The 24,954-nt window shown below is 51.3% G+C and overlaps 1 protein-coding gene across 14 annotated transcripts in view; it reads right to left on the reverse strand.

Annotated features, from left to right (window-relative positions):
• The window catches only part of tm9sf1 (transmembrane 9 superfamily member 1), a 43,872-nt gene that overhangs the window by 941 nt on the left and 17,977 nt on the right, over positions 1 to 24,954 (reverse strand). For 4 of the 14 annotated variants that reach the window (XM_069940753.1, XM_069940751.1, XM_069940764.1 and 1 more), the window contains 7 exons: positions 22,532 to 22,685; positions 21,733 to 21,876; positions 21,098 to 21,177; positions 5,843 to 5,975; positions 1,469 to 1,612; positions 1,093 to 1,162; positions 418 to 498 (listed from right to left, as the gene is read on the reverse strand). In XM_069940753.1, the coding sequence (XP_069796854.1) occupies positions 418 to 498; positions 1,093 to 1,162; positions 1,469 to 1,612; positions 5,843 to 5,975; positions 21,098 to 21,177; positions 21,733 to 21,876; positions 22,532 to 22,685 (806 nt within the window). Of the gene's footprint in view, positions 1 to 417; positions 499 to 1,092; positions 1,163 to 1,468; positions 1,613 to 5,842; positions 5,976 to 19,660; positions 19,802 to 21,097; positions 21,178 to 21,732; positions 21,877 to 22,531; positions 22,686 to 23,366; positions 23,678 to 24,954 lie in introns of those variants that run through there. The other 10 variants (XM_069940763.1, XM_069940766.1, XM_069940752.1 and 7 more) reach the window with 10 other exon arrangements.

Below are 24,954 nucleotides of genomic sequence, written 5' to 3' on the forward strand. Positions count from 1 at the left end.
AGGTCACAGGTCACTCCATCCTCACCCCAACAAACCCCTTCCTGCGGTCACCATCCCCAGGCCTGAACAGGCATAACGTCCGCCAACCACAACCCCGCACCCTCATGGGCAGACACCGGTTCATCGCCACCTGGACCCCTGACCTGGGATTCATCACCACCCTGAACTATGGGCCTGGATCAATCCTCAGCCTGACCCATGTCAGTCCCCACCGTGACCCCTTTGACCCCTGGGCTGGGGTTATTTTGTCTGATCCCTGTACTCCCCCCCCCCCCCCCACTAACTTCTTCCTTTTGACCCTCTCCAACCCCTCCCTCTTTCCACATTCTCCGCCCAGAAAATATCCAACTTGGTTATCGCAGCAGGGTCAAAGCTCGCCATCGACTGGGGAACGAGAGGTCATAGGGCAGGACTCACCATCCACATCCCTGAGTCCGTATTCTGTGGCAAGGTCACAGGTCAGGTGTACACGGCCCGATTTCTTCAGAATGTCTTTATCTGTTGAACAGAAGAGATAGAGAAGATGGTGAGGAACAGGCAAAAGGCAACAGGCTGTGAGGGGAAAGGAACAAGCTGAAAACTGCAGTGAGGGACAGGATTTGGTGGTAAGCAACAGGCAGTGAGGGGGAAAGAACAGACAGTGAGGGGTGAAGAATGGGGAGAAAGCAACAAGCGATGAGGTAAGGAATAGGGAGAAAGCAACAGGCAGTGAGGAGAGGAATGGGCAGAAATCAGGGAGTGAGGGGCGAGGAATAGGCAGAAGACATGGTGAGCGGTGAGTAATGGACAAGGCAACGCAGTAAGGGATGAATGGGCAGAAGACAAGACAACAGGCAGTGAGGGGTGAGGAATGGGCAGAAGGCAACAGGCAGTGGGGTGAGAAATGGGAGAAGGCAACAGGTGGTGAGATGTGAGGAATGGGCAGAAGGCAACGGGGATGTAGGGAACAGGTGAAACGAATAGAGGGAATGGAGAAAACGGAAAGAGGGAACGTGGAAACGGGGAATGGGTTGGAGGGAATGGGGAAATGGAGATGGAGGGAATGAAGGAGGAGGAAACTGAGGGGAAGGGACAAGGGATGGAGATGCTCACCAGCTGCCAAGGCAATAATGCACAGCCCGCTCAACTCTGGGGTCTCTCCACGGACAAAAATGTCAATCATCTGTAACCAGGCAATGGGAATGACTGAGTGGTGCCTCACACCCCTCCCCCCCAGTGCTCTCCAACCCTCCTTCACCACCTCCCTCCCCTTCACCTCCTACCTCCCCGCACCTCCTCCTCCCCATCCCCTTTTATCTCCTCCCATCACCTCTACACCCTCCCCTTTTTCCTTCGCCTCCTTCCTCACCTCCCCTCGCTTCCTCCATCCCTTGGCCTCCTTCCTCCCCTCTTCGCACCCTCCTCCCTTCCCTCACCCTAACTCACTCCACCACCTCCCACAGCTACCCTGCTCGTGATATTCCCTCACCGCCTGCTCAGACTTAGTCGTTGCCGGAGAGTTGAGGATCATGCTGTTGATGGTCTCAGTGCGCACGGGGCCCGGCCAGAGTGAGACGTAAGCCACACCATGTCTGCGCAAGTCATGGGCACAGTCCGCAGCAAGACGGTCACACTGAGGAGATGGGAGACATGGGATAAGCAGGGATAGAAAGATGGAATGGGGGGAGGGAAGTGGCGAGGGGAGAAAGGGAAAAGAAGGGGAGGAGAGAAGGAGGAGCAGGCGTAGGGGAGATAGGGAGGGGGGAAGAAGAAGGGATAGAGAAGAGAATGAGATTGGGGAGTTGGAGTGGAGGTGGGAGAGGAATGTGAGGAGAGGTGCAGGATATGGGGGTGGTGATGAGAAGGGATGGGGATGAGGGTAGGTTGGGATGAGAGAAGGGGTGGATATTAGGAAGTGTGGATGGGTGGGCATGTGGGAGAATGAAAGGGGCTGGGGATGTGAGGGAGAATGGATGAGGGGGTGGGGATTAGAGAGGAAATGAGGATAAGAGATGAAATATGGATGGGTGTGGGAGAGGCGATGGGTTAGGGAGTGGCAATTGGTGAGAGGGTAGTGATGGGTGAGACGGTGGGGATGAGGGTAGGTCGGGATGAGGGGGTGAGGTTGAGGGGGGTGGGGATGAGAGTGTAGAGATGAGGGTAGGTAGGGATGAGAAGAGGGGTGGATATGAGGGAGTATGGGAATGAATGGGTAGGGATGTGAGGGAGAATGGATAAGAGGGTGTGGAGATGAGGATGGGGTGGCGAGGGTAGATCGGGATGAGGGAGTGGTGATGAGAAGGGAGTGTGGATGAGGGGTTGGGGATGTGGGAGAATGGATGAGGAGAGGGAATGGGGATAAGAGATAAAATAGGGATGGGTGTGGGAGTGGGAGAGGGGATGAGGATTAGAGAGGGAATGGGGATGTGATGAAATAGGGATGGGTGTGGGAGAGGCGATGGGTGAGTGGGTAGCGATGGGTGAAGGTGGGAATGAGAGGGGGTGGGGATGAGGGGGGTAGGGATGAGGGTGTGGGGATTTGGGATAAGGGAGGGGGTGGGGATGAGACGGTGAGGAAGAGAGTGGGTGGGGATGATTGTAGTTGGGGATGAGAGGGTGGGGATGAGAGGAGAGGGGATAAAGGGGTGGGGATGATAGGGAGTGAGGATGGGTGGGGATGAAAGGGTGTGGATGAGAGGGGGTGGGGATGTGAGGGAGAATGGATGAGGGGGTGGGGATGAGGGTAGGTGAGGATGAGGGTGTGGGGATGAGGATTAGAAAGGGAATGGGGATGAGATGACATAGGGATGGGTGTGGGAGAAGTGATGAGAGTGAGAGAGCATGAAAGAGGATAGGGCTGGAGATGAGAGAGGGGTGGCGATGAGGGTAGGTCGGGATGGGGGGGTGGGGATGTGGGAGACGGGATGAGGATTAGAAAGGGGGAGGGGATGTGTGGGAGAAGGGATGAGGATTAGAAAGGGGGTTGAGGATGTGTGGGAGTTGGGATGAGAGAGGGGATGAGGGGGGTGGGGATGAGAGTGGGGATGAAAGGGGTTGGGGCTGGAGATAAGAGGGTGGGGATGAGAGGGGGATGGCAGAATGAGATGAGGGGGGTGGGGATGAGGGGGGTGGGGATGAGGGTAGGTGGGGATGAGGGTAGGTGGGGATGAGAGAAGGGGTGGATATGAGAGGGAGTATGAATGAGGGGGTGGGAATGTGGGAGTGAGGGGCTGGGGATGAGAGGTGTGGAGATGTAGTGGGTGAGGATGAGGGGTTGGGAATAGGGTGTGTGGAGATGAGGGTGGGGGTGAGGGTAGGTGAGGATGAGGGTTGGTCGGGATGAGGGGGTGGGGATGAGAGAGGGAGTGGGAATGAGAAGGTGGATGGGGATGAGAGAAGGGGTGGGGATGAGACGGGTGGAGATAAGGCGGGACAAGGAAGTGGGTGGGGATGACTGGGGCTGTGGATGAGGGAGTGCAGATGAGGGAGTGCAGATGAGGGAGTGCAGATGAGAAAGGGGGTGGGGATGAGAGAGAGTGGGGATGAGGGGCTGGTGATGAGAGAAGGGGATGATGGGGTGTAGAGATGAGGGTAGGTGGGTATGAGAGAACAGGTGTGGGTGAGAGGGAGTATGGATGAGTGGGGGTGGGGATGAGTGAGGGAGAGGGGATGAGGGGGGCGTGGGGAATAGAGAGGGAATGGGGATTAGAGATGGAATAGGGATGGGTGAGGGAGTGGCGATTGGTGATGCGGTCGAGATGGGTGAGGGGGTGGGGATGAGAGAGGAGGTGGGGATGAGAGGGGGAGTGTGGATAAGAGGGGTTGGGGATAAGGGGGACAAGGAAGGGGGTGTGAGGGGTTGGAGATGAGGGAGTGGGGATGAGAGTGCAGATGAGAAAGGGGGTGGGGATGAGTTTGGAGGTGGGGATAAGAGGGGTTGAGAATCAAAGGGGGTGGGAATGAGAGGGTGTGGGGAAGTGAGTGGGTGTGGATGAGAGGGGGTGGGGATGAGATAGGTCGGGATGAGGGAGGTTGGGGATGAGAGAAGAGGTGGATAAGAGAGAGGGAGTGTGGATGAGTGAGGGGGTGGGGATGTGAGGGAGAGGGGATGAGAGGGGGTGGGGATTAAAGAGGGAATGGGGATGGGCTGAGATGAAATAGGGATGGGTGAGAGAGTGGCGATGGGTGAGGGAGTGGAGGTGGGTGAGGGTATGGCGATGGGTGTGGGGATGAGAGGGAATGTGGATGAGTGAGGGGATGGGGATGATTGAAGGGGTGGAGATGAGAGGGGGACTGTGGGTAAGATGGGGTGGGGATAAGGTTGTGGGTGGGGATAAGGGGGGGACAAGGAAAGGGGTGGGGATGATTGAGGGGCTGTGGATGTGGGAGTGGGGATGAGTTAGGTGGGGATAAGAAAGGGGTGGGGATGAGGGGTTGGGAATAAGAGAGGGTGTGAATGAGAGAGTGGGTGGGGATGAGGGGTTGGGAATAAGAGAGGGTGTGAATGAGAGAGTGGGTGGGGATGTGAGGGGGTGGGGATGTGAGGGGGTGGGGATGTGAGGGGGTGGGGATGTGAGGGGGTGGGGATGTGAGGGGGTGGGGATGTGAGGGGGTGGGGATGAGAGGGGGATGAGGGGTGGGGATGAGGGAGCAAATGGGGATGAGAGGGTGTGGGGATGAGTGGGGATAAGTGCAGTGGTGCGAATGAGTGAGGGGGTTGGGGTAACAGAGGGGGTGGGGATGTGAGGGTGGGAATGAGAGAGGTTGGGATGAGTGGGGATAAGAGGGGGTGGGGATGATTGAAGGGGTGGGGATGAGAGGGGGACTGTGGATAAGACGGGGTGGGGATAAGGTAGTGGGTGGGGATAAGGGGGGGACAAGGAAGGGGGTGGGGATGATTGAGAGGCTGTGGATGAGGGAGTGGGGATGTTAGGAGGTGGGGATAAGAAAGGGGTGGGGATGAGAGGGGTTGGGAATAAGAGAGGGTGTGAATGAGTGAGGGTGTGGAGATGAGAGGGGGTAGGGATCAAAGAAGGGGTGGGGATGAGAGGGGCTGAGGATGAGAGAGGGGGTGGGGATGAGGGTAGGTGTGGATGAGAGAAGGGGCGTATATGAGAGAGGGAATGTGGATGAGTGAGGGGGTGGGGATTAAAGAGGGAATGGGGATAAGAGATGAACAAGGGATGGGTGAGGGATTGGCGATGGGTGAGGAGATGACGTTGGGTGAGGGCATGGGGATGTGAGGGGGTGGGGATGTGAGGGGGTGGGGATGTGAGGGGGTGGGGATGTGAGGGGGTGGGGATGTGAGGGGGTGGGGATAAGTGGGGATAAGGGGTGGGGATGATGAGGGGGGATGAGGGGTGGGGGTGAAGGGGTGGGAATGAGAGAAGGGGTGGGGATGAGAGAGGGGTGTGGGGATGAGAGGGGGATGAGGGGTGGGGGTGAAGGGGTGGGGATGAGAGAGGGGGTGGGATGAGGGGTGGGGATGAGAGGGTGTGGGGATGAGTGGGGATAAGTGCAGTGGTGGGAATGAGTGAGGGGATTGGGGTAACGGGGTGGGGATGAGTAGGGGGTGGGGATAAGAGAGGGGTGCGATGATTGAGGTGGTTGGGATGAGAGAGGGGCTTGGAATGACAGAGGGTGTTGAGTGGGAGAGCTGGATGATGGAGTCTTGTAGTCAGGATGCTCTGGGTCCAGGAACTGGCTGAGGGAGGGGACGATACGGTCTGTGGGTGGAGGTGGGTACCCAGGGGTCTGATTTGGACTGGGAGGGGTGTGTGGTTGATGGGTGTTGTGGTGAGATGGGGACTGGTGAATTGGTGACCGGTTAAGGGGTGACTCCAAATACTGTGATCCAACCTACCGCAGCCTTGCCCACCCCGTAGGGTACATTGAAGACGTAGCGGAGACCTCCCATCGAAGACACGACAACGATTAGTCCCTTTCCTGTCTCCACCATCATCCGGGCAGCATAGACCGAGCAGAGGTAGTGTCCCCTGTGGGCAGAGAGAGGATCAGCGGGGGTCGGGGTGGTCTGTGAGGGACTGCAAGGTGAAGGGTTGCACAAGAGCAGTGTGGGGTCAGGCAAGGTCAGGGGATTGGACGTGGTCAGTGTCTGTGAGTGTCTGCTGGGCTCAGGCAAGGTCACGGGATCTCACATGGTCAGTGTCAGTGGGTGTCCGCTGGGCTCAGGCAAGTTCACGGGATCGGACGTGGTCAGTGTCTGTGGGTGTCTTCTGGGCTCAGGCAAGGTCACGGGATCTCACATGGTCAGTGTCAGTGGGTGTCCGCTGGGCTTAGGCAAGGTCACGGGATCGATCGTGGTCATTGTCAGTGGGTAACCGACGGGCTCAAGCAAGGCATTAGTGGGGTCAGCAGGGGTTTCATTTGGGAAGTGCCGGTGGGGTCACATTCTTACACAGTAAACCTCTCCCCCGACATCTATTGGCCAGGGCTCACACCCTTGTCACCTGAGCAAGCTCCCTTCCCTCCCTCCCTCTACTACCTTTCCCTCCCACTAACGCACCCAGTCTCCCACATGCTCTATCCCCTCTCTCTCCCCTGGCTTTTGCCCCACCCTTCCTCCCTCGCACTCTCTCTCATTTTCCCCCACTCCCTCTCTCAACCCCCTTTCCCCTGCAATCCCTCCTTCCTGTGGTAAACCACTGGGATGTAGGTTGAGCTGTCCAGACTCCCCTCCTTGGCCAACTGTCCCTGTGGCTCCTCCCAGTGACCCCTGAATAAAGGTGACTGTCCCACAGCCCCCTCCCCAGGTCAGGGCAGTCAATCAGTTTAGACCTGCTTCCATTCCATTTGGCTAATAAGAGCCAATCAAGTTTCTCCACCAGGTTCTTTTGATAATGGAGCAGATCCTTCAACCAGGGAAGTTGGACCTCGCCCCACAATTGCCTGAAGCCTCCACCCACTTTGAACTCTGGCTGCGTTGCTTCAACATGTTCCTGCAGCCATCACCCACTATGGTTTGATCAGAGGATGACAAGCGGCAGGTTCTGGATTCCCAGCTTGGGCCCATGGTGCCCTTGATGATCAGGGACATCCAGTCATACCTGGAGGCAACGGACATCCTGAAAAGCCAGGACCTGAGGAAGGTGAACAAGGTTGACATGAGACACCTCCTGGCTGCCCGAAAACAGCCACCCAGGGAATTGAGCGCTGAGTACCTCCGGGGCCTGTGAGCTCTCGGATGGGCCTGTGACTGCAAGGCCATGACGGGCGTGGTGAACACGGAGGAGCTGATTAGAGACGCCTGTGTCATGGGCATCAGGTCCAACTCCATCCGGCAGACTGTTGAACCAGGGGAGGTCAATGTGTGGAGGGCGGTCGAACTGGCGGACACGCTGGAGTTAACCCTCCAGAATATGGAAGCCAACTTGGCCACCTTGTGGTTACCCTGGGCGCTGCCATCTTGTGACATGGGAGGGTGGCAACACTGTGGAACACCGCACTGCCACGTCCAATCACAGCCGCTGTACTCCACGAGCACCTAACACCGCCATTGCCACGTCCCGCCTGCTGTACTCAGCGAGCACCTAACACCACCATCGCTCACCATGTCCCACCAATGTCCCGACCACGGCCTCTGTAGTCCGCGAGCACCTGGAGTGCTACTTCTGCAGCCTGAACAAGCACTGAGGAAACGCTGTCCAGTGAAAAACACAGTTTGCACTCACTATGGAATGAAAGGGCATTACACAAAGGGATGTAAATCCCAGTTGCCCTCTAAACCCAATAGCGTGTGGGCTGCCATCTTTGAAATCCAGCAATGCCACGTGCCAGCCATGAGGGGCCGCCGCCATCTTAGGACTGAACACCACACTCCACATCTACAGACAGCGATCCAATACAGACTTCTATCATGCTGGATCAAGGTAGCCCTGACCAACTCGCCAGATCGATGATGGACATCCAGATAAACGGCCATGTGATGAACTGCCTGTTTGATAGTGGGAGCACAGAGAGCTTCATCCACCCCGACACAGTGCAGCATTACTTCCTCACAGTCAGGCCAGTGAACCACAGTCTCTTTGGCCTTGAAGTCCCAAACGGCTGGTTTGCGTGGCCGTGCTGCTGGGGCTGGACTTCCAACGCCACCTTAAGAATGTCATTATGGAGAAAGATGGGCCTCACCCTCCCCCCACTCTCTGTAACTAGCAGTTTTTAAACCACCCACAGTGGTCCACCTGCGGAGACCCCTCAGCCTCTTCCCCCACCATTTCCAGCCAGCAACCCACAGATTGCCCACCACACACGACCTGCAGCCTTTCAACCCTCAGGATTACCCCTCCACCGCTGTCCGCAAACCTCATCCCCGGCTGTAAACTCATTGCCACCAAAACTAGGTGGTACCGTGCCGGGAACAGGGCCTTTATCAGGATGAAGGTGTGGTGGCTATTGAACGATGGGATCGTTGAAGCCAGCATCGGCCCCTGGAGAGTCCAAGTGGAGTTGGCAAAGAATGGGAAGAAACACAGAATGGTCCTTGACTACAGTCAGACCATTAACTGATACACACAGCTGGATGTGAACCCTCTTCCCCCTGATTCTGACACGGTGAACAAACTCGCGCAATATCAGGTATTCTCCACTATTGATCTAAAGTCGATAGACCACCAGCTCCCCATCCACCCGGAGGACCACCAGTACACTACCTTTGAGGCAGGTGGCCGCCTCTACCATTTCCTGAGGGTTCCCTTCAGCATCACCAACAGGGTCTCGGTCTTCCAGCAGGAGATGAGTTGACCAGTCCGAGTGCAGGCCATATTCTGTATCTGGACAAAGTCACCATTTGCAGCCATGACCTGTAGCCAATCTCCAAACATTTCTCCGGGCCACCAAACTCCTTGACCTTACAATCAGGATAAGTGTATGTTTTGCACAACCCACCTCGTGATCCTTGGCTGCGTGGTGGAGAACGGAGTCATTGGTTCCAATCCCGACCTCATGTACCTGCTTTTGGAACTCGCCCTCCCCCACAGCTCCAGGCTTCTTCTCCTACTATGCCCAGTGGGTCCCTGATTACACAGACAAGGCCCACCCCCTTAACAAATCCACCTCTTTTCCCTGATGCCAGAAGCCCGCGAGGCTTTCAGGTGCATCAAAGTGACCTCAGCAAGGCCATGGTTCACACTGTGGATGAATCCACCCCATTCCAGGTGGAGAACGATATATTCGACTTTTCCCTGGCTGCTACCCTGAAGCAGGCGGGTATACCCGTAGTCTTTTTCTCCCACACCCTCCAGGGCCCCAAAATTTGACACTCCTCTGTTGAGGAGGAGGCCAGAGCTATTGTCGAGGCGGTAGGGCACTGGAGATACTACCTCGGCGGCAAACTATTTACCCTGCTGACCGACCAACAGGCAGTTGTTTTCACGTTCAACAATCAAAATCGATAAGATACTGAGGTGGAGAATCGAACTTTCCACCTATAATTAAGATAACCCGGGAAACTCAGTGATCCTCCAGATGCCCTATCCCACGGAACTTGTGCCAGCGCTCAAATAGGCCGGTTACAGACCCTCCAAAGTGACCTCTGCCACCCTGGAGTTACCATGTTCTACCACTTTGTCAAAGCCCACAACCTGCCCTACTCATCGAGGAGATAGGGCCACGGCCAGAAACTGCCAGGTGTGTGCGGAGTGCAAACCACATTTCTATCGGCCAGTCAGAGCACGTCTGATAAAGGCTACCCGCCCCTTTGAACACGCGAGCGTTGATTTCACGGGGCCCCTCCCCTCCTCTGACTACAGTGTGCGCTTCCTCAACATCATTGATGAGCACTCATGTTGCCCGTTCATCATCCCCTGACCGGACATGACCACTGCCACAGCCCTCCGCAACTCTTCACTCTGTTCAGGTACCCCTGCTATATCCATAGTGACCAGGGGACTGTTTTAGTGAGTGACCAGCTGCATCAGTACCTGCTGGCCAGATACATCGCCACAAGCACAAGGGAATGGGCAGGTGGAAAGGGAGAATGCCACCATCTGGAAGGCCACCCTTCTAGCCCTGAGGTCTAGAGGCCTTCCAGTCTCCCACTGGAAGATGTCCCCGAGGTGCTCCACTCCATCAGATTGCTCCTATGTACCACCATCAATGCTACTCCTCATGAAAGGATGTTTTCCTTCCCTAGGAAGTCCTGATTGACGTCCCCAGGGCCGGACCTACTCCGGAAGTACATGAGGAGCCACAAGTCTGACCCACTGTTCAAAAGTGCCCAACTTGGGGAGGTCAGGTGATGCCGTAGGGAACGCAGTGCTCCCTTGTGACTCCCAGGGATTTTAATTTAAAAAGTGCTAATTAAGTAAACTTTCTACCTCTTAAAGGGCCAGTCCAGTGCTTCAGGTCTGCAGGAAGAAGAGAACTTGCCTGGTATGGAAGAGGATTCTAGTGACTGTACAAGTGAAGATGAAGACACAACTACAGAAGAAAAATTTAAAGGCAAGGCAAAGTTTTTAAAGAAAAAAATGGATTAAAAAATTAGGCTACAATTGATAATCTTGCAAATGCAATAGAGAATAACTTTAAATTTTTAACTGGAAAAATAAAAGTTAAAATTGATTTAACCAAATCAATAAATAATGTTTCACAGAGGGTTGATAAATTATAAGAAATAATTCAGGACGACCGTGAAGAAGTTCAACAATTTCCGAAAAGAACAAACATTAATGAGGACTCTATTATTGCCTTGGTTTCTATGAATAAAAATTGTTGGAGGAGGTCAATATTTTGGAAAATTATAGAAGGAATAATCTTAAAACTGTTAGAATGTCTGAGGATAAAGAAGGTTAAGATGTAATTTGCTTTTTTCAAGACTGGATACCGCAAATATTTGGACGAGAAAACTTCTCTGATTGAGAGAGCCCATAGGGTTCTCCAACTGAAACCGAATCAAAGACCTTGGTTTATATTGATCAGATTTTTAAACTATCAAGGTAGAGAAAAGAGGAGTCACGTGATGGAGTAGTGGTCGGTCGGGGAACTCCAGCCCTCTCCGGAAAAGTTTTAAAAAAACACAGAAAACACAAAGGCACAAACACAAAAATTAAAATAAAGTGAAAGTAAAGGTGGGAAGAAAATGGCAGCGAAGAAAGAAAAGTCGAAAGCAACGGGAAGAAGAGAAGAAGTCATGGGAAGAAGAAGGTGAAGGCCTTTCCTGTCCGAGGAGGCCCGCTGTGGAGAGAGAAGCCCGCTCCCTCAGGTCAGTCGAAGTCCCGAGCTCGGGACTACAAAAATGGCTCACGGAGCAAAGCAAAAGTGCGCAACCGCGCAAGACAAAAAAAACACTGACGGGAGGGGGGACCAGCTGAGGAGTCGATCTCCACAGCTGACAATGACAGCCACAGCACAGCAGCAAGAAGAGAACAAAAAAAAAACAATGAGAACAAGAAAGAGAGTAAAAAGAAAACAAGGAAACAACAGATGACCAACCCAGAGGAAGAAGAAGAAGAAGAACACAGAGAAATGGAAGAAGGGAAAGGCAAGACAATGGACATATTATTTTTTAAAGAATATATGGAATCAGTAAAAGAATGGCAATCACAAGAATTTAGTGAAATAAAAAGAAGAATTAAAAGTATAGAAGAAAAAATGAATAGATTAGAGATGGTCATGTCAGATATAGGAAAAAGAGTGGACAAGGTGGAAGAACGAGAAACAGCCGTAGAAATGGAAGTAGAGGACTTAAAAGAGAAATTAGAAGAATCTAATAAAAAAGTTAAAGGTAGAGAAAAGATACTTGGTTTGGCAATGAGAAGAGCTAAAGAACATGGACCTTTGAATTACGAGGGTGATAAGATCTTTTTTAAAATCCAGAGCTGAGTCAAGCTCTTTTGAAGAGGAGGAAAGAGTTTAATCTGGTTAAGAAGGCTTTATGTGATAAAGGTTACAGATTTGTGTTGCAATATCCAGCAACTTTGAAAGTTTTTATTCCAGATCAGCAGAACGTCTTCTTCACCAACTATATTCAAGCTGAAGATTTTGTTAAAGATCTCCCTGTGGCTCGCCTACCACAGGAGGACTTGTTGAAATTATTTAGTAAAATGGGGAGTACTTTCTCCTCTTTCTAAAATTTTTTTTTTCCCCGGGAGTCGGGGGTTGTGTTTGTTAGTTTTTCACAACTACATGTTTTCGTGGTTTAACTGCGACCAGTAAAATGAAGGGTGGTAATGCTGGTCTTTCTGGCATTTTGGGGAGGGTGGGTTTCCTTTTTTTTCAACTCAATACTTTCATATAATATTTTTATTTTGAATAAGTCAGTTTTTGGATTGCAGACGATGACACCTCAGACCAATTTAATTTATAGAAATTCTTCCTAGAGAGGAATGTACATTAATAATTAGGAAAATAATGGGTAAAACAGTTAAGATATTAAGTTTTAATGTTAATGGGATTAACGGACCCATAAAAAGGTATAATCGTATATCAAGAAATTAGGAGTAGATATTGCTTTTTTACGACTCATTTAACTGAATATGAACATTTAAAATTGAAAGGGGATTGGGTAGGTTAAGTAGTTTTTTTTTACATTTAATTCTAAAGCTAGGGGAGTGGCAATTTTATTTAAAAAAATTCACCAGTTAAAATCCAAGATGTAATTACAGATCCAGCCAGAAGATATCTTGTAGTAAATTATCAAATATTTTCTGAAGATTGGACTTTATTGAATATTTATGCACCAAATTTAGATAATCAGACATTTTTATATTTAGGTAATGTACATGAAAATGTTTTAGTGGGTGGTGATTTTAATTTTTGTTTAGAACCTGTAATGGATAAATCTTCAAAACATAAGAGTGAAATCAAAAGCAGCTAAAACATGGTTATCTTTAATGAAAGATTTTAATTTAATTGATATATGGAAACGAATGCATCCTAAGGAAAGGGATTTGATACATACTCTAGAATTTATTTTTTTTCTTACTCTCTCCTCAAAATCAATCAAGAGTGATTGTTGTGGATTAGAAGTCCAGGTTATTATCAGACCAGTCTCCTCTTTTAATTGAGTTGGAACTTGTAGAAAAACATGTAGTTTATAGATGGAGATTGAATTCTTTATTATTGAAGAGATGGGATTTTTGTTTATTTATAACACAACATATTCAATTGTTCTGTGAAACTAATTTAAATTCAGTAGATAATATGTTTGTTATTTGGGATGCATTGAAAGCTTATTTACAAAGTCAAATTATAAGTTATTCACAAAACAAAAAAGAATATATGAATGATGTAGAAAAATTGGAAAAAGATATAATTTTATTGGAAAAATAAATACAATATATCTGAGGTTATAGAATTTTAGCAATCAAAAAATTAAATATAATACAATGTTAACATATAGAACAGAGAAAATGGTATTACAATCTAAACAGAAATATTATGAATTAGGGGAAAGATCACAAAGTTCTGGCTTGCCAATAAAAAGTGGAACAATCTTCTAGAACAATTAATCCTATTTAACAGGATAATGATGAAGTGACATAAGCTACAAAGAATTAATGATGTATTTGAGGAATTTTACGAGAAGTTATATACATCTGATTCACTACAAGATGAAGATGCTCTTAATAATTATTTGTCATAATTAATATTACCATCTTTGACTCAAGAAAATTTAGATTATTAGAGAGCCCTTTTACTGAGCATGAGATTTATGATGCGCTTCCTAATTTAAATAATAATAGATCTCCAGGTGAAGATGGGTTTCCAGTTGAATTTTATAAAAATTTATTGATTCCATTATTTATGAAAGTAATAGAACAAGCTTCTAAACATTGTCTTCCAGAAACTTTTACTTTGGCGATAATTACGGTTATTCCTAAAAAAGACAGGGACCCATTAAAGCCTACTTCTTATAGACCTATATCTTTGTGAAATGTAGATTATAACATTGTAGCAAAAGTATTGGAAAGTAGGATTAATGAATATCTTCCTGATTTAATAAATATGGATCAATCGGGTTTTGTTAAAAAAAGACAAACTTCAGAGTATAATTAATTTAGCTCAGAAAAAAAGATTTAAATCTAATTGTAGCTTGAGATGTCAAAAAAGCTTTTGATGGGTTAGAGTGGAATTTTTTTATTTAAAGTTGTTAAGTAAATTTGGTTTTGGTATTAATTTTATAAATTGGATTAAGGCCTTATATAGAAGTCCCAAAGCTAAAGTGATTAGTAATGGACAGATACCTCAACCTTTTAAATTAAATAGATCTAGTAGGCAGGGGTGTCCTTTATCACCAGCTTTGTTCGTTTTAGCTATAGAACCACTTGCACAAAAAATTAGAGGTGATCAGTAATTGAAGGGATTTGAGATAAATCAGGTACAACATAAAATTAGTTTATTTACTGATGATTTAACTCAACCACAAATATCATTACCAAGACTTTAGAGATATTTGTTAGATTATGGGAAAATTTCAGGATATAAGATAAATTGGGAGAAAAGTGAAGTAATGGAGCTTGTAAATGGAGATAATTCACAATGTAGACAAGAGGTTTGTTTTAAATGGATAGATAAGATTAAATACTTAGGTATAAGTATTGATACTAATTTGAAAAAAATATAAATTAAATTATATTCCATTACTTAAAAAGATAGAAGAAGATTTAAAGAAGTGGGGAAATTTACCGATTACATTAACTGGAAGAGTTAATTGTATTAAAATGAATATTTTTCCACCACTTCAATATTTATTTCAAACTTTACTTATATCCCTACCTCAAAAACTTTTTCAAAATTTAAATAAGCAAGTTAGGAAATTTCTTTGGAAAGGGAAGATGGCAAGTCATTAGAACAATTAGCATGGAAATATGAACAGGGAGGATTCCCAACTTCCCAATTTTAAGAATTATTACGAGCAGCACAATTAAAATTTTTAGTTTGTATGTTCATTACAATTAGACCATTATGGGTGGATATTGAACTAAATTAAGATAGAAGGTAAACCAAATGAGTTTATTTATAAATGGGATTTTAAATCCAATGTAATAGATAAGGAAGATCTGATACTAGAACATTTGTTAAACATTTGGAATAAAGTTAAATTAGAAATTGATGGATACATTCCTTAATTAAAACACCAGTAATTAATCCTTTTTTTCCCAAAAGATTATCCTTTTTTAAATATACGGTATCACAAGGGAATCTCTAATTTGGGGGTTTGTTATGATAACAATAGATTGATGTTTTTTGATCAATTAACGATACCAATGGTATTGTAACTAACCACTACAAAGAAACATACACACAAGTGTGCCAGGTTAAGCTTACTCCTTCATTAGGGCTGGAAAGGCTGCTTTTAAGTTCAAGTTCCCGCCATTTTTGCTGATTGACTGAGTCACCATATGAATAACAATAGCGGGCAGGAACATCCACACATATGAATGCCCTTCTTCCCCAGCCTGTTTCTGCTGAGTTTGCTGGGCAGCTTGACCAATATCATTTTAGGGCTGTTGGTCTGATGCTGCCCCAGCTTCTACCCCCGCTGGTTCATTGTCCTGGAAGTTGCTATAGTGATCTCTGTCCGCGTCTGCTGCTGCACAATGTGCCAGCCTGATCTCCAAAATTGCGGGCCCCCACATGATGACCCTCACCCCAGAACCGGCGTTACAGTCTATAGCACACATGTCAAACTTGGCCTGCGATATAATTATATTTGGCCCACAAGATCATTTCAAAAATGTATTAGAGGTGGCCCGCCCTGCAGCGAGAGCCGATGCTGTTTCTTGGTAATGTCACCCCCACCATCCTCCCCCTTCATTGCACATCCTTCCCCATTGTAACACGAGAAATTGTAGCACGAGAAGTCTGTCGATGTCATCAGCCGGCAAGCCAGTTGGAAGGCTCCCCGCACAACCAGTCACTTCTCCCACCTGTCGAGCGGTGCGGCGGATTGGCAAGCGCCTGTGATTTCCTGTCGGCGCAATGGGCATGGCAGGCAGCGCGAGCCCCGCACGACTGGCACCGGACGGCCCTTCCACAGCGCGAGCGCACTTCTCCCGGTCGCTAAGGCCTTCAGCGCTTGCACCCGCGCGGACCCCAGGGACGGCTGGTTCAGCCCTGCACGTGAAGAGAGAGATGGTGGCGGTCCGCAAAGGCTGATCGGCAGCGCGCTGGGCCTGAGTGGGTGGGTAAGCAGGGGTGGACAGAGGGTATAGGTGAGGAGTAATGGGCAGGGAAAGTTATGGTGGTGCGAGGGGCAGTTAGAGGGAGGGATGAGTAGAAGGAGGGGTGGATAGGGAAGAGGTAAAAGGGGAGGGGAAGGGCGAGTAGGGGAGGGGTGATTAGAGGGTGAGAGACGGGTAAAGGGAGGAACAGGTTGAGGGGAGAGGCAGTAGAGGGGCGTGTATAGGATGGGGTGGGTAGAGGCAGAGCGAGTGGAGTGAGGGGTGAGTAGAGGTTGGGTAAAGGACTGGTCAGGTAGAGGGATGGTGGGTCGAGGGTGAATAGAGGCCTAGAGCCTGAGGAGTGAGCAGGAAATGCTGAGTCCTGATGCAGGCCAAAATGGACACAGCCTGTGAATGCTGACTACATCTCCACAGGGACCAAATATGTTTCCCTCAGGTCAAGCAAAGGGTGAACTTGATCTACCTACTCCTGACCTGTAACATTATCCTCCTAAAGTTATATCCTAAAGTTTAACATTACATATGTTGAAAGAAGAGAAAACATGCAGATGTTGTTGAAAATTTTCAATAAATATTTAGTTTGGCCCTCGACTTAGTCCAAGTTTTTAATTTTGGCCCTCCGTGAATTTGAGTTTGACACCCCTGGTCTATAGTGCCTGTAAGTATAGCCCCCAAAGTCTTTTGTGGTCTGCCTCTGCGTCAAGGTGTTGGTGTCTCCACGGGTTCTGCTGGGTCTGTGTGGGAAGGGTTGAGTCTATCTGTAGTGAAGACCTTTGGTTTACCACCAATGTCCAGCTTGAAGGTGGCTCCGTTGTTCCAGATTACTTGAAAGGGACCGTATGGCTTCTGCAGTGGTGAACAGTGGGGTCCTTTGCGTACAAACATGTACTCACAGTCCTTGAGTTCTTTGGGGATGTTAGACTTAGCTTGTCCGTGTCTGGAGGGTAGGATCAGAACCAGGTTACCAACCTTTTCGTGCAGCCTGTCCAGGAAGGTGGTTGTCTCCTCCTGCTGTTCTCTGGCCTGTGGAATGAAATCCCCAGGAACCGTGAGTGGGGCTCTGTAGACGAGTTCAGCAGAGGATGTGTGGAGGTCTTTTGTCGCTGTTCGGATGCCCAATAGTGCCCATGGTAGCTCATCCACCCAGTTGGGGCCCTTGAGTCTGGTCATGAGGGCAGACTTGAGGTGCCTGTGGAAATGCTCCACCATGTCGTTGGCTTCTGGGTGGTATGTCATTATATGGTGTAACTGAGCGCCCCACAGGATGACAATGTCGGTCCACAAACTGGTGGTGAACTGTGCACCTCGGTCAGAAGTGATGTATTGTGGCAGTCCAAATCTTGCAATGCAGGACGAGAGGAGAGCTTTGACACAGGACCACCTGGTGGATGTGTCGGCCATGGGGATTGCTTCTGGCCACCGGGTGAAGCGGTCGACCACTGTGAACAGGAAGCGGAAACCCCAAGAGACTGGCAAGGGTCCTACTATGTTCACGTGAATGTGGTCAAACCTGCATTCCGTTGGCTCAAAAGGCTGTGGGGGGACCTTGGTGTGTTGCTGCATGTTGGCTGTTTGGCACTGTGTACACACCTTGGTCCACTCCAGACTTGTTTCTGCAATCCATGCCACACGTACTTGCTGGCCACCAGCCAGACTGTAGTCCTGATAGATGGGTGTGCCAGCCCATGGATGGAGTCAAAAACTCGTCGCCTCCATGCCGTTGAGACAATAGGTTGAACCTACCCGGTGGCCACATCATACAGGAGGGTGGTAGTACCTGTGCCGACTGGAACGTCCTGAAGCCGAAGGCCTGTGACAGCGGTCCTGTACAGTGGGATCTTATCGTCCCGCTGCTCTGCCTCTGCCAGTGCTGTGAAGTCCAGACCATTGACCAGGGAGTGGATGCTGTGTCTTGACAAAGCGTCCGCGACCACATTGTCTTTGCCCGATGTCAATGGTGTACTTCGAGATGTAAGACAAGTGTCTCTGTTGGTGGGCTGACCAGGGATTGGAGATTTTAGCCAGGGCTGAAGTCAGTGGTTTGTGGTCCGCAAAAGCCCTTCCCTCAAGAAAGTACCGGAAGTGGCGGATGGCTGAGTACAGTACCAGCAGCTCTCTATCGAAAGCACTGTACTTTAGTTCAGGAGGCTGCAGATGTTTGCTGAAGAAAGCTAGTGGGTACCAACTTCCTTCTATCTGATGCTCCAGGACTCCACCAATCGCTGTTCCTGAGGCCGTGGGTGCATCTGGTCTGGGGTGGGTCAGAAGTGCAGCTTTCGCTAGGGCTTCTTTGGTTTCCACAAACGCACGTGCGGATTCGTCGTCCCAGTCAGGTCCTTCTCCTTGCCAAACATCAGGTTGAACAGAGGACGCATCACTCAAGCAGCTGCTGGGATAAACCTACGATAAAAGTTTATCATCCCCATAAACTCCTGCAGACCTTTGGTTGTACTGGGCTTCAGGAAGCTGTGGATGGCCTCTACCTTGTCGGGCAGTGGTGTGGCCTTGTCCTTTGTAATCCTGTGGCCCAGGAAGTTGATGGCATTCAGGCCAAACTGGCATTTGGCCAGGTTGATGGTGAGGCCGAACACCTGCAGATGACTACAGAGATTTTGGAGAAGCTGAAGGTGTTCCTGTCGGGTTCTACTTGACACGAGGATATCTTTGAGGTAGACGAAAGTGCCGTCCAAGTCTTGGCCCACTGAGTTAATCAGTCATGAAATGTCTGTGCCAACCCAAATGGAGTGATGATGGCTGTCTTAGGGATGTCATCAGGATGCACCGCGATCTGGTGATATCCTCACACAAGGTCCACTTTTGAGAATATTGTTGCCCCGTGCAGGTTTGCCACAAAATCCTAGTTGTGTGGCACAGGATAATGGTCCGGGGTGGTGGCCTCGTTGAGCCAGTGATAGTCACCACGTGGTCTCCAGCCCACAGTTGCTTTAGGCACCATGGGGGAGGCCCATGGACTGTCTGATCGTCGAACAACACACAACTCCTTGAGCTTGTGGAACTCCTCCTTGGCCAGTCGGAGATTCTCCGGGGGAAGTCTCACCCTTGCATGGAGAGGTGGGCCCTTGGTCAGGATGTGATGTCTGACGCCGTGTCGAGGCATCTCCACTGTGAACTGAGGGGAAAGGATTGCTGGGAATCCCGCTAGCACCTTGGAGAATTCATCCTTCGAGCTGTGAACGGAGTCCAGGTGCATTGCCAGAAAGCTCGCGCCCCTCATTGCGATGGTGTGTGGACAAGTCGCTTACCCTTAAGGTCCACTAGGAGGCTGTGGGCTCACAGGAAATCCGTTTCGAGGAGTGGTTGTTCCATTGCGGCCAGCGTGAACTCCCACGAGAAGTGACTGCCCCCAAACTGCAACTCGGCCCTACAAGTGCCATAGGTCCATATATTGATGCTGTTGGCAGCCCTCAACATGGGTCCCGCTAGCCTGGACCTAGTGTCCACCACGAAGTGTCTGCCAGACAGGCGGTCCCAGACGTACAGGAGGCTCTCTTGGTAGCCAGTTGTTGTGGCCATCAGCGACGGCTGGCCTTGTCGTTTCCCTGGAACTCACGGGGGACTGGCATCGCTGGGCCTCGGTGCCCCACGTCCGGTGGTAGAAGCACCTTCAGTCACTGGACTTGCTCCTGCCTCTCCTCTGCTGTTCCTTGCTTGGGACTGCTCTGGTCCCAATTAAAGTATGTTAAATTGGTTTTAATAATAGCAAAGAAATGTGTCACTGTAACATGGAAATCTGATGTTTCATTAACATTAGAGAGATGGGACACTGAAATTCATAGCTGTATTCATTTTTGCAAATTTGGGGTCTGTATGCAAAAATAATGAAATTAAAATGATGATTTTATTAATTTCTTTCTTGATCAGTGAAGTTTTCCCTAAGAATATTACAACTTTATGATGTTTTTAAGGCCTTTGAATGTCAACTGATACAATCCAAATTAATTACTTGTTATCGTTTTATAATGAAATATTTTATATTTTCGTTTCGGAGGAAAATGGGGTTAATAGGGTTTTTTTTGTAGTTTGTAGTTTTTATAAATTCTTTCAGCATATATTTGTTATTATTTTATTGTACTTAATTTTTGACATTATATATGTTGAATAAATAAAATCTTCAAAAAAAAGAAATGTCCATCTCCTCCACGCCAACTCCCATACACCTATGCAGCTTACCCTGATGGGCACGAGGACACGGTCTCCCTCAGGAGTCCCCAAGACCTTTCCCGACCAACTTGCAACCCTGACACCTATCGCTAACCATGATGCACCAATGCCATGGCATGTTAACCCCGTGGATGACGTCAGATCCATCGCCACGCACCCACTAAGCCGACACCTACAGCAACATACTGCTGTCCCAGACCAACCAGGATTCAATAACTGCACTGCAGCATGTACACCAGAACACCAAACCACTCAACTTGTAAGAACATTTAATTCACTTCACCCTGCCAGACGGACTCTTTCTAAAACGCAGGTGAATGTGGTAAATCACTATATATAGGTTTGGCTGTGCTAGGACAGGCCCCTTGCTGACTGTGCCTGAGGCTCCTCCCATTGATCCCTGAATAAAGGCAACTGTCCTACATCCCCTTCCTCAGTCCAGGACAGGCGACCGGCATGGACAGACATCCATTCTGTAGTGAATAAAAGCTTATCACTTTCTCCACAACTCCTAGTCTTTGAAGTTATTGATGGGGCATCACTTCCCCTCTCTCTTATTTCTCCCCATCTATCTCTCCAACCCCCCCTCATCTCTCTCTCTCTCCCCCATCCATCTCTCACCCCCTTCCAAGATGGCAACCAGGAGAAGGGGTGAATCAATGGGCAGGGCAGGATGGAGTGGTGATATACTGAGGTTTGAGAGGGGCTGGTGGGGCAGAGGCACTGACTGGGAGCTTCAAGAAATAGAGGGCAGGTGTTTGGGGGTGGGGTCATTTCTATTCCACCCAACTCACCGGAGTCCTACGTCATTAATGTCGTCCCAGGTCGAGGCTGCCATCTCCCAAAAACATTTGCCTCTGTTTTCGATGATGGTCTGGGCATGACAAGGAACACATTGAGCGGCTTGGAGGTGGGGGCAAGAGGGGACAGTGGGAAGGGTGCGAAGTGATGATGGGGCATGGATATTGGGGGTAATAGGGAGGGGAACCGAGGGGGGGTTGATGGGGTAGGGTGGGGAGTGGGAGTAATGGGGAGGGGATCAATAGGGCAGGGTGTGGGTAATGGGGAGGGGAACCGACGGGGGGGTCGGTGGAGAGTGGGGGTAACGGGGATGGGAACCGAGGGGGGTGATGAGGCAGGGTGGGGAGTGGGAGTAATGGGGAGGGAATCGATAGAGCAGGGTGTGGGTAATGGGGAGGGGAACCGACAGAGGGGGGGGGTCGACGGGGCAGGGTGGGGAGTGGGGGTAATAGGGTGGGGAAATGAGGGGGGGGGGTCCATGGGGTTGGGGCAGTGGAGGGACTAAGGGACAGGTGGAAATCAGGGGGAATGGAGAGGTGAGAGTATAACCAGGGGGGTGATGGGGCATGTGGGTGGGGAAGTTGGGATCAGAGGGGCGATGGGGTGAAGAGCCTGGGCTCCAACGGACCTTCACCCCAGAGTAGGCATTGTTAACCAGGATGTCCAGGGCTCCATGCTGCTCTCTCCTGAGCTGCTCGAACAGGGCAACGACCTGTTCCTCCTTCGCTGAGTCACACTGCACGGCAATACACCTCCCTCCACGGCTCTCCACCTGCCAGTCACAGGCAGGGAGTTAGACATCGACACTTTGCTGACACCAAAAACGACCCCAATGTCTCGCTGACACCGGGACTGACCCTGATGTCTTGTTGACACCGGATCGACCCACGACGTCTCACCAACTCTGGGATCGACCCCGACAGCTCGCTCACATTAGGACTGACCTGATGTCTCACCGGTGGTGGGGACAGAGGAACCAACAACTGTCCCCACGGAGGCATTCCTGCCTCTCACTTTTTAAAACGTGGACAGAATGTTTCTTCAGGAGCCACACGTGGGCAGGATGTCCTCCTCATGGTGACCGACCAGGGGACGCATGAGTGCCTAACAAGGGGATGGGAACCGACTCCCATCTGCATCCTCTGCTGGAATTAACTGGGCGAAGTGTCTGGGCCTCCTGTTGGGAGGGTGGTGGGCGGACACCTCGCTGGGGGAGATGTAACATTCTGTGGAGCGCCGTGCATCCCTGTACCTGGATGTCCACCTGAGATCCTCTCGAACATATCCTGACATCCTACACTTGTGCATTCATGTGTAATCGTTGAATAAAAACCACAGGCCCTCGCTTCCTGTCCATAGCTATGGGATCATCCTGCTTGACCAGGCGTCGAACCTGCACTACCTCTTCCCCCACCGTGACCTCTCACCTCCTTCGCGGCTTGCCGCAAGCTCTCCATGTTCCGGCCTGTGATGTAGACGGTGGCCCCTGCCTCTCCCAGCTGAAGGGCAATGCCCTTGCCGATGCCCCGGGACGCTCCTGTCACAACGCACACTCTTCCTGCCAACACCCTGGCCATGTTCCTAGGGGGGGTGGGGGGAAAGGGGATGAGGAAGGTCACTGTTCTGCAGCTGTTCTGGAGGAAGAAGCCCTGCAGCTGTTCTGGAGGAAGAAGCCCCCAGCCCCCCAGCCGTTTCCTTCTGCTCATCACCCTTCTCGAGCCACCCCTCTTCCCACAACCCTAGACCCATCACCATTTGCCACAAGGCCTGGAGATCGCTTCGTTCAGCACCTGGGCTCTGGCTGTCACTATAGTGGGGTGGGGTGGCTGATATGTCTGACCACAGTTGTTCCCCCCCCCCCCACCCCGGACTGGTTTCCCCTGCAGATACCCACTCACTCCACACCCCCCTCCCCCACACACTGTACCCCAGTACTCTATCTGACACCTCCCACTCTTCCCTCTCCTCTCCTTCCCCGCAGGACTGGTTACTCCTGCAGATACCCACTCACTCCCGCCCCCCCCCCCCACACACACTCTGTCCCCCCACTACTCTCTCTGACACCCCCCACTCCTCCCTCCCGCAGGACTGGTTACCCCTGCAGATACCCACTCACTCCACCTTCCCCCCCCAACCCTCTGACCCCACTACTCTCTCTGACACCTCCCACTTTGTGTTTCCAGACGTGTTTATTTCTGAAGCCGTCTCCACCCCTCCCTCCCTCCCTATTCTGACTGATAAGCCTTCATGTTGAGCACTTGCCCTTTGCCTCCCTTCTGGGAGTCCATCAACTTCCACACGGCCATTGGCAGCCCTGCCAGCGTTCACACAGCAGTGTGGAGGGGGTGGACAATCAATCACAGGGCAGACAAAAGGAGTGTGGGAGGTGGGGCAGACAAAAGGAGTGTGGGAGGTGGGGCAACCATCTCCCAAAAGACCAGCATTGAGAAGCACAGAGTTTTAGCTTCAATCCCGATATGTGTGAAGAGAGAGAGAGAGAGAGAGAGAGAGAGAGAGAGAGAGAGTGAATGTGGGTGTGGGGAGTGAGGATAATGGGACTTTATTGTTACAGATACACACAGGGTACAAAGGCCAGAAATAAATGAAACCATCCCACCCCCTACTCACCCTGCACACTGCCCCACCCCCACTCGCCCTGCCCCTCTCCCCCACTCGCCCTGCCCCCCTCCCCCTCTCGCCCTGCCCCCCTCCCGTCCTGCCCCCCTCCCCCTCTCGCCCTGCCCCCCTCCCCCACTCGCCCCTGCCCCCCTCCCCCACTCGCCCTGCCCCTCTCCCCCTCTCGCCCTGCCCCTCTCCCCCTCTCGCCCTGCCCCTCTCCCCCTCTCGCCCTGCCCCCCTCCCCCTCTCGCCCTGCCCCCCTCCCGTCCTGCCCCCCTCCCCCTCTCGCCCTGCCCCCCTCCCCCACTCGCCCTGCCCCCCTCCCCCTCTCGCCCTGCCCCTCTCCCCCTCTCGCCCCTGCCCCTCTCCCCCTCATCGCCCTGCCCCTCTCCCCCTCTCGCCCTGCCCCTCTCCCCCTCTCGCCCTGCCCCTCTCCCCCCACCTATTCGCCCTGCCCCTCTCCCCCCACCTATTCGCCCTTCCCCTCTCCCCCCACCTATTCGCCCTGCCCCTCTCCCCCACCTATTCGCCCTGCCCCTCTCCCCCCACCTATTCGCCCTGCCCCTCTCCCCCCACCTATTCGCCCTGCCCCACCCCCCCCCACCTATTCGCCCTGCCCCTCTCCCCCCCACCTATTCGCCCTGCCCCTCTCCCCCCACCTATTCGCCCTGCCCCTCCCCCCCACCTATTCGCCCTGCCCCTCTCCCCCCACCTATTCACCCTGCCCCTTTCCCCCACCTACTCGCCCTGCCAATCTCCCCCCATCTACTCGCCCTGCCCCTCTCCCCACATCGACTCGCCCTGCCCCTCTCCCCCCATCGACTCGCCCTGCCCCTCTCCCCCCATCGACTCGCCCTGCCCCTCTCCCCCCATCGACTCGCCCTGCCCCTCTCCCCCCATCGACTCGCCCTGCCCCTCTCCCCCCCATCGACTCGCCCTGCCCCTCTCCCCCCATCGACTCGCCCTGCCCCTCTCCCCCCATCGACTCGCCCTGCCCCTCTCCCCCCATCGACTCGCCCTGCCCCTCTCCCCCCATCGACTCGCCCTGCCCCTCTCCCCCCATCGACTCGCCCTGCCCCACACCACCTACTCCCCCTGCCCCACACCACCTACTCGCCCTGCCCCTCTCCCCCACCTACTCCCCCTGCCCCACACCACCTACTCGCCCTGCCCCTCTCCCCCACCTACTCACCCTGCCCCTCTCCCCCCACCTACTCGCCTTGCCCCTCTC

This window comes from Narcine bancroftii, chromosome 5, assembly GCF_036971445.1.
Source record: "Narcine bancroftii isolate sNarBan1 chromosome 5, sNarBan1.hap1, whole genome shotgun sequence".
In the NCBI taxonomy this organism is placed as follows: domain Eukaryota; kingdom Metazoa; phylum Chordata; class Chondrichthyes; order Torpediniformes; family Narcinidae; genus Narcine; species Narcine bancroftii.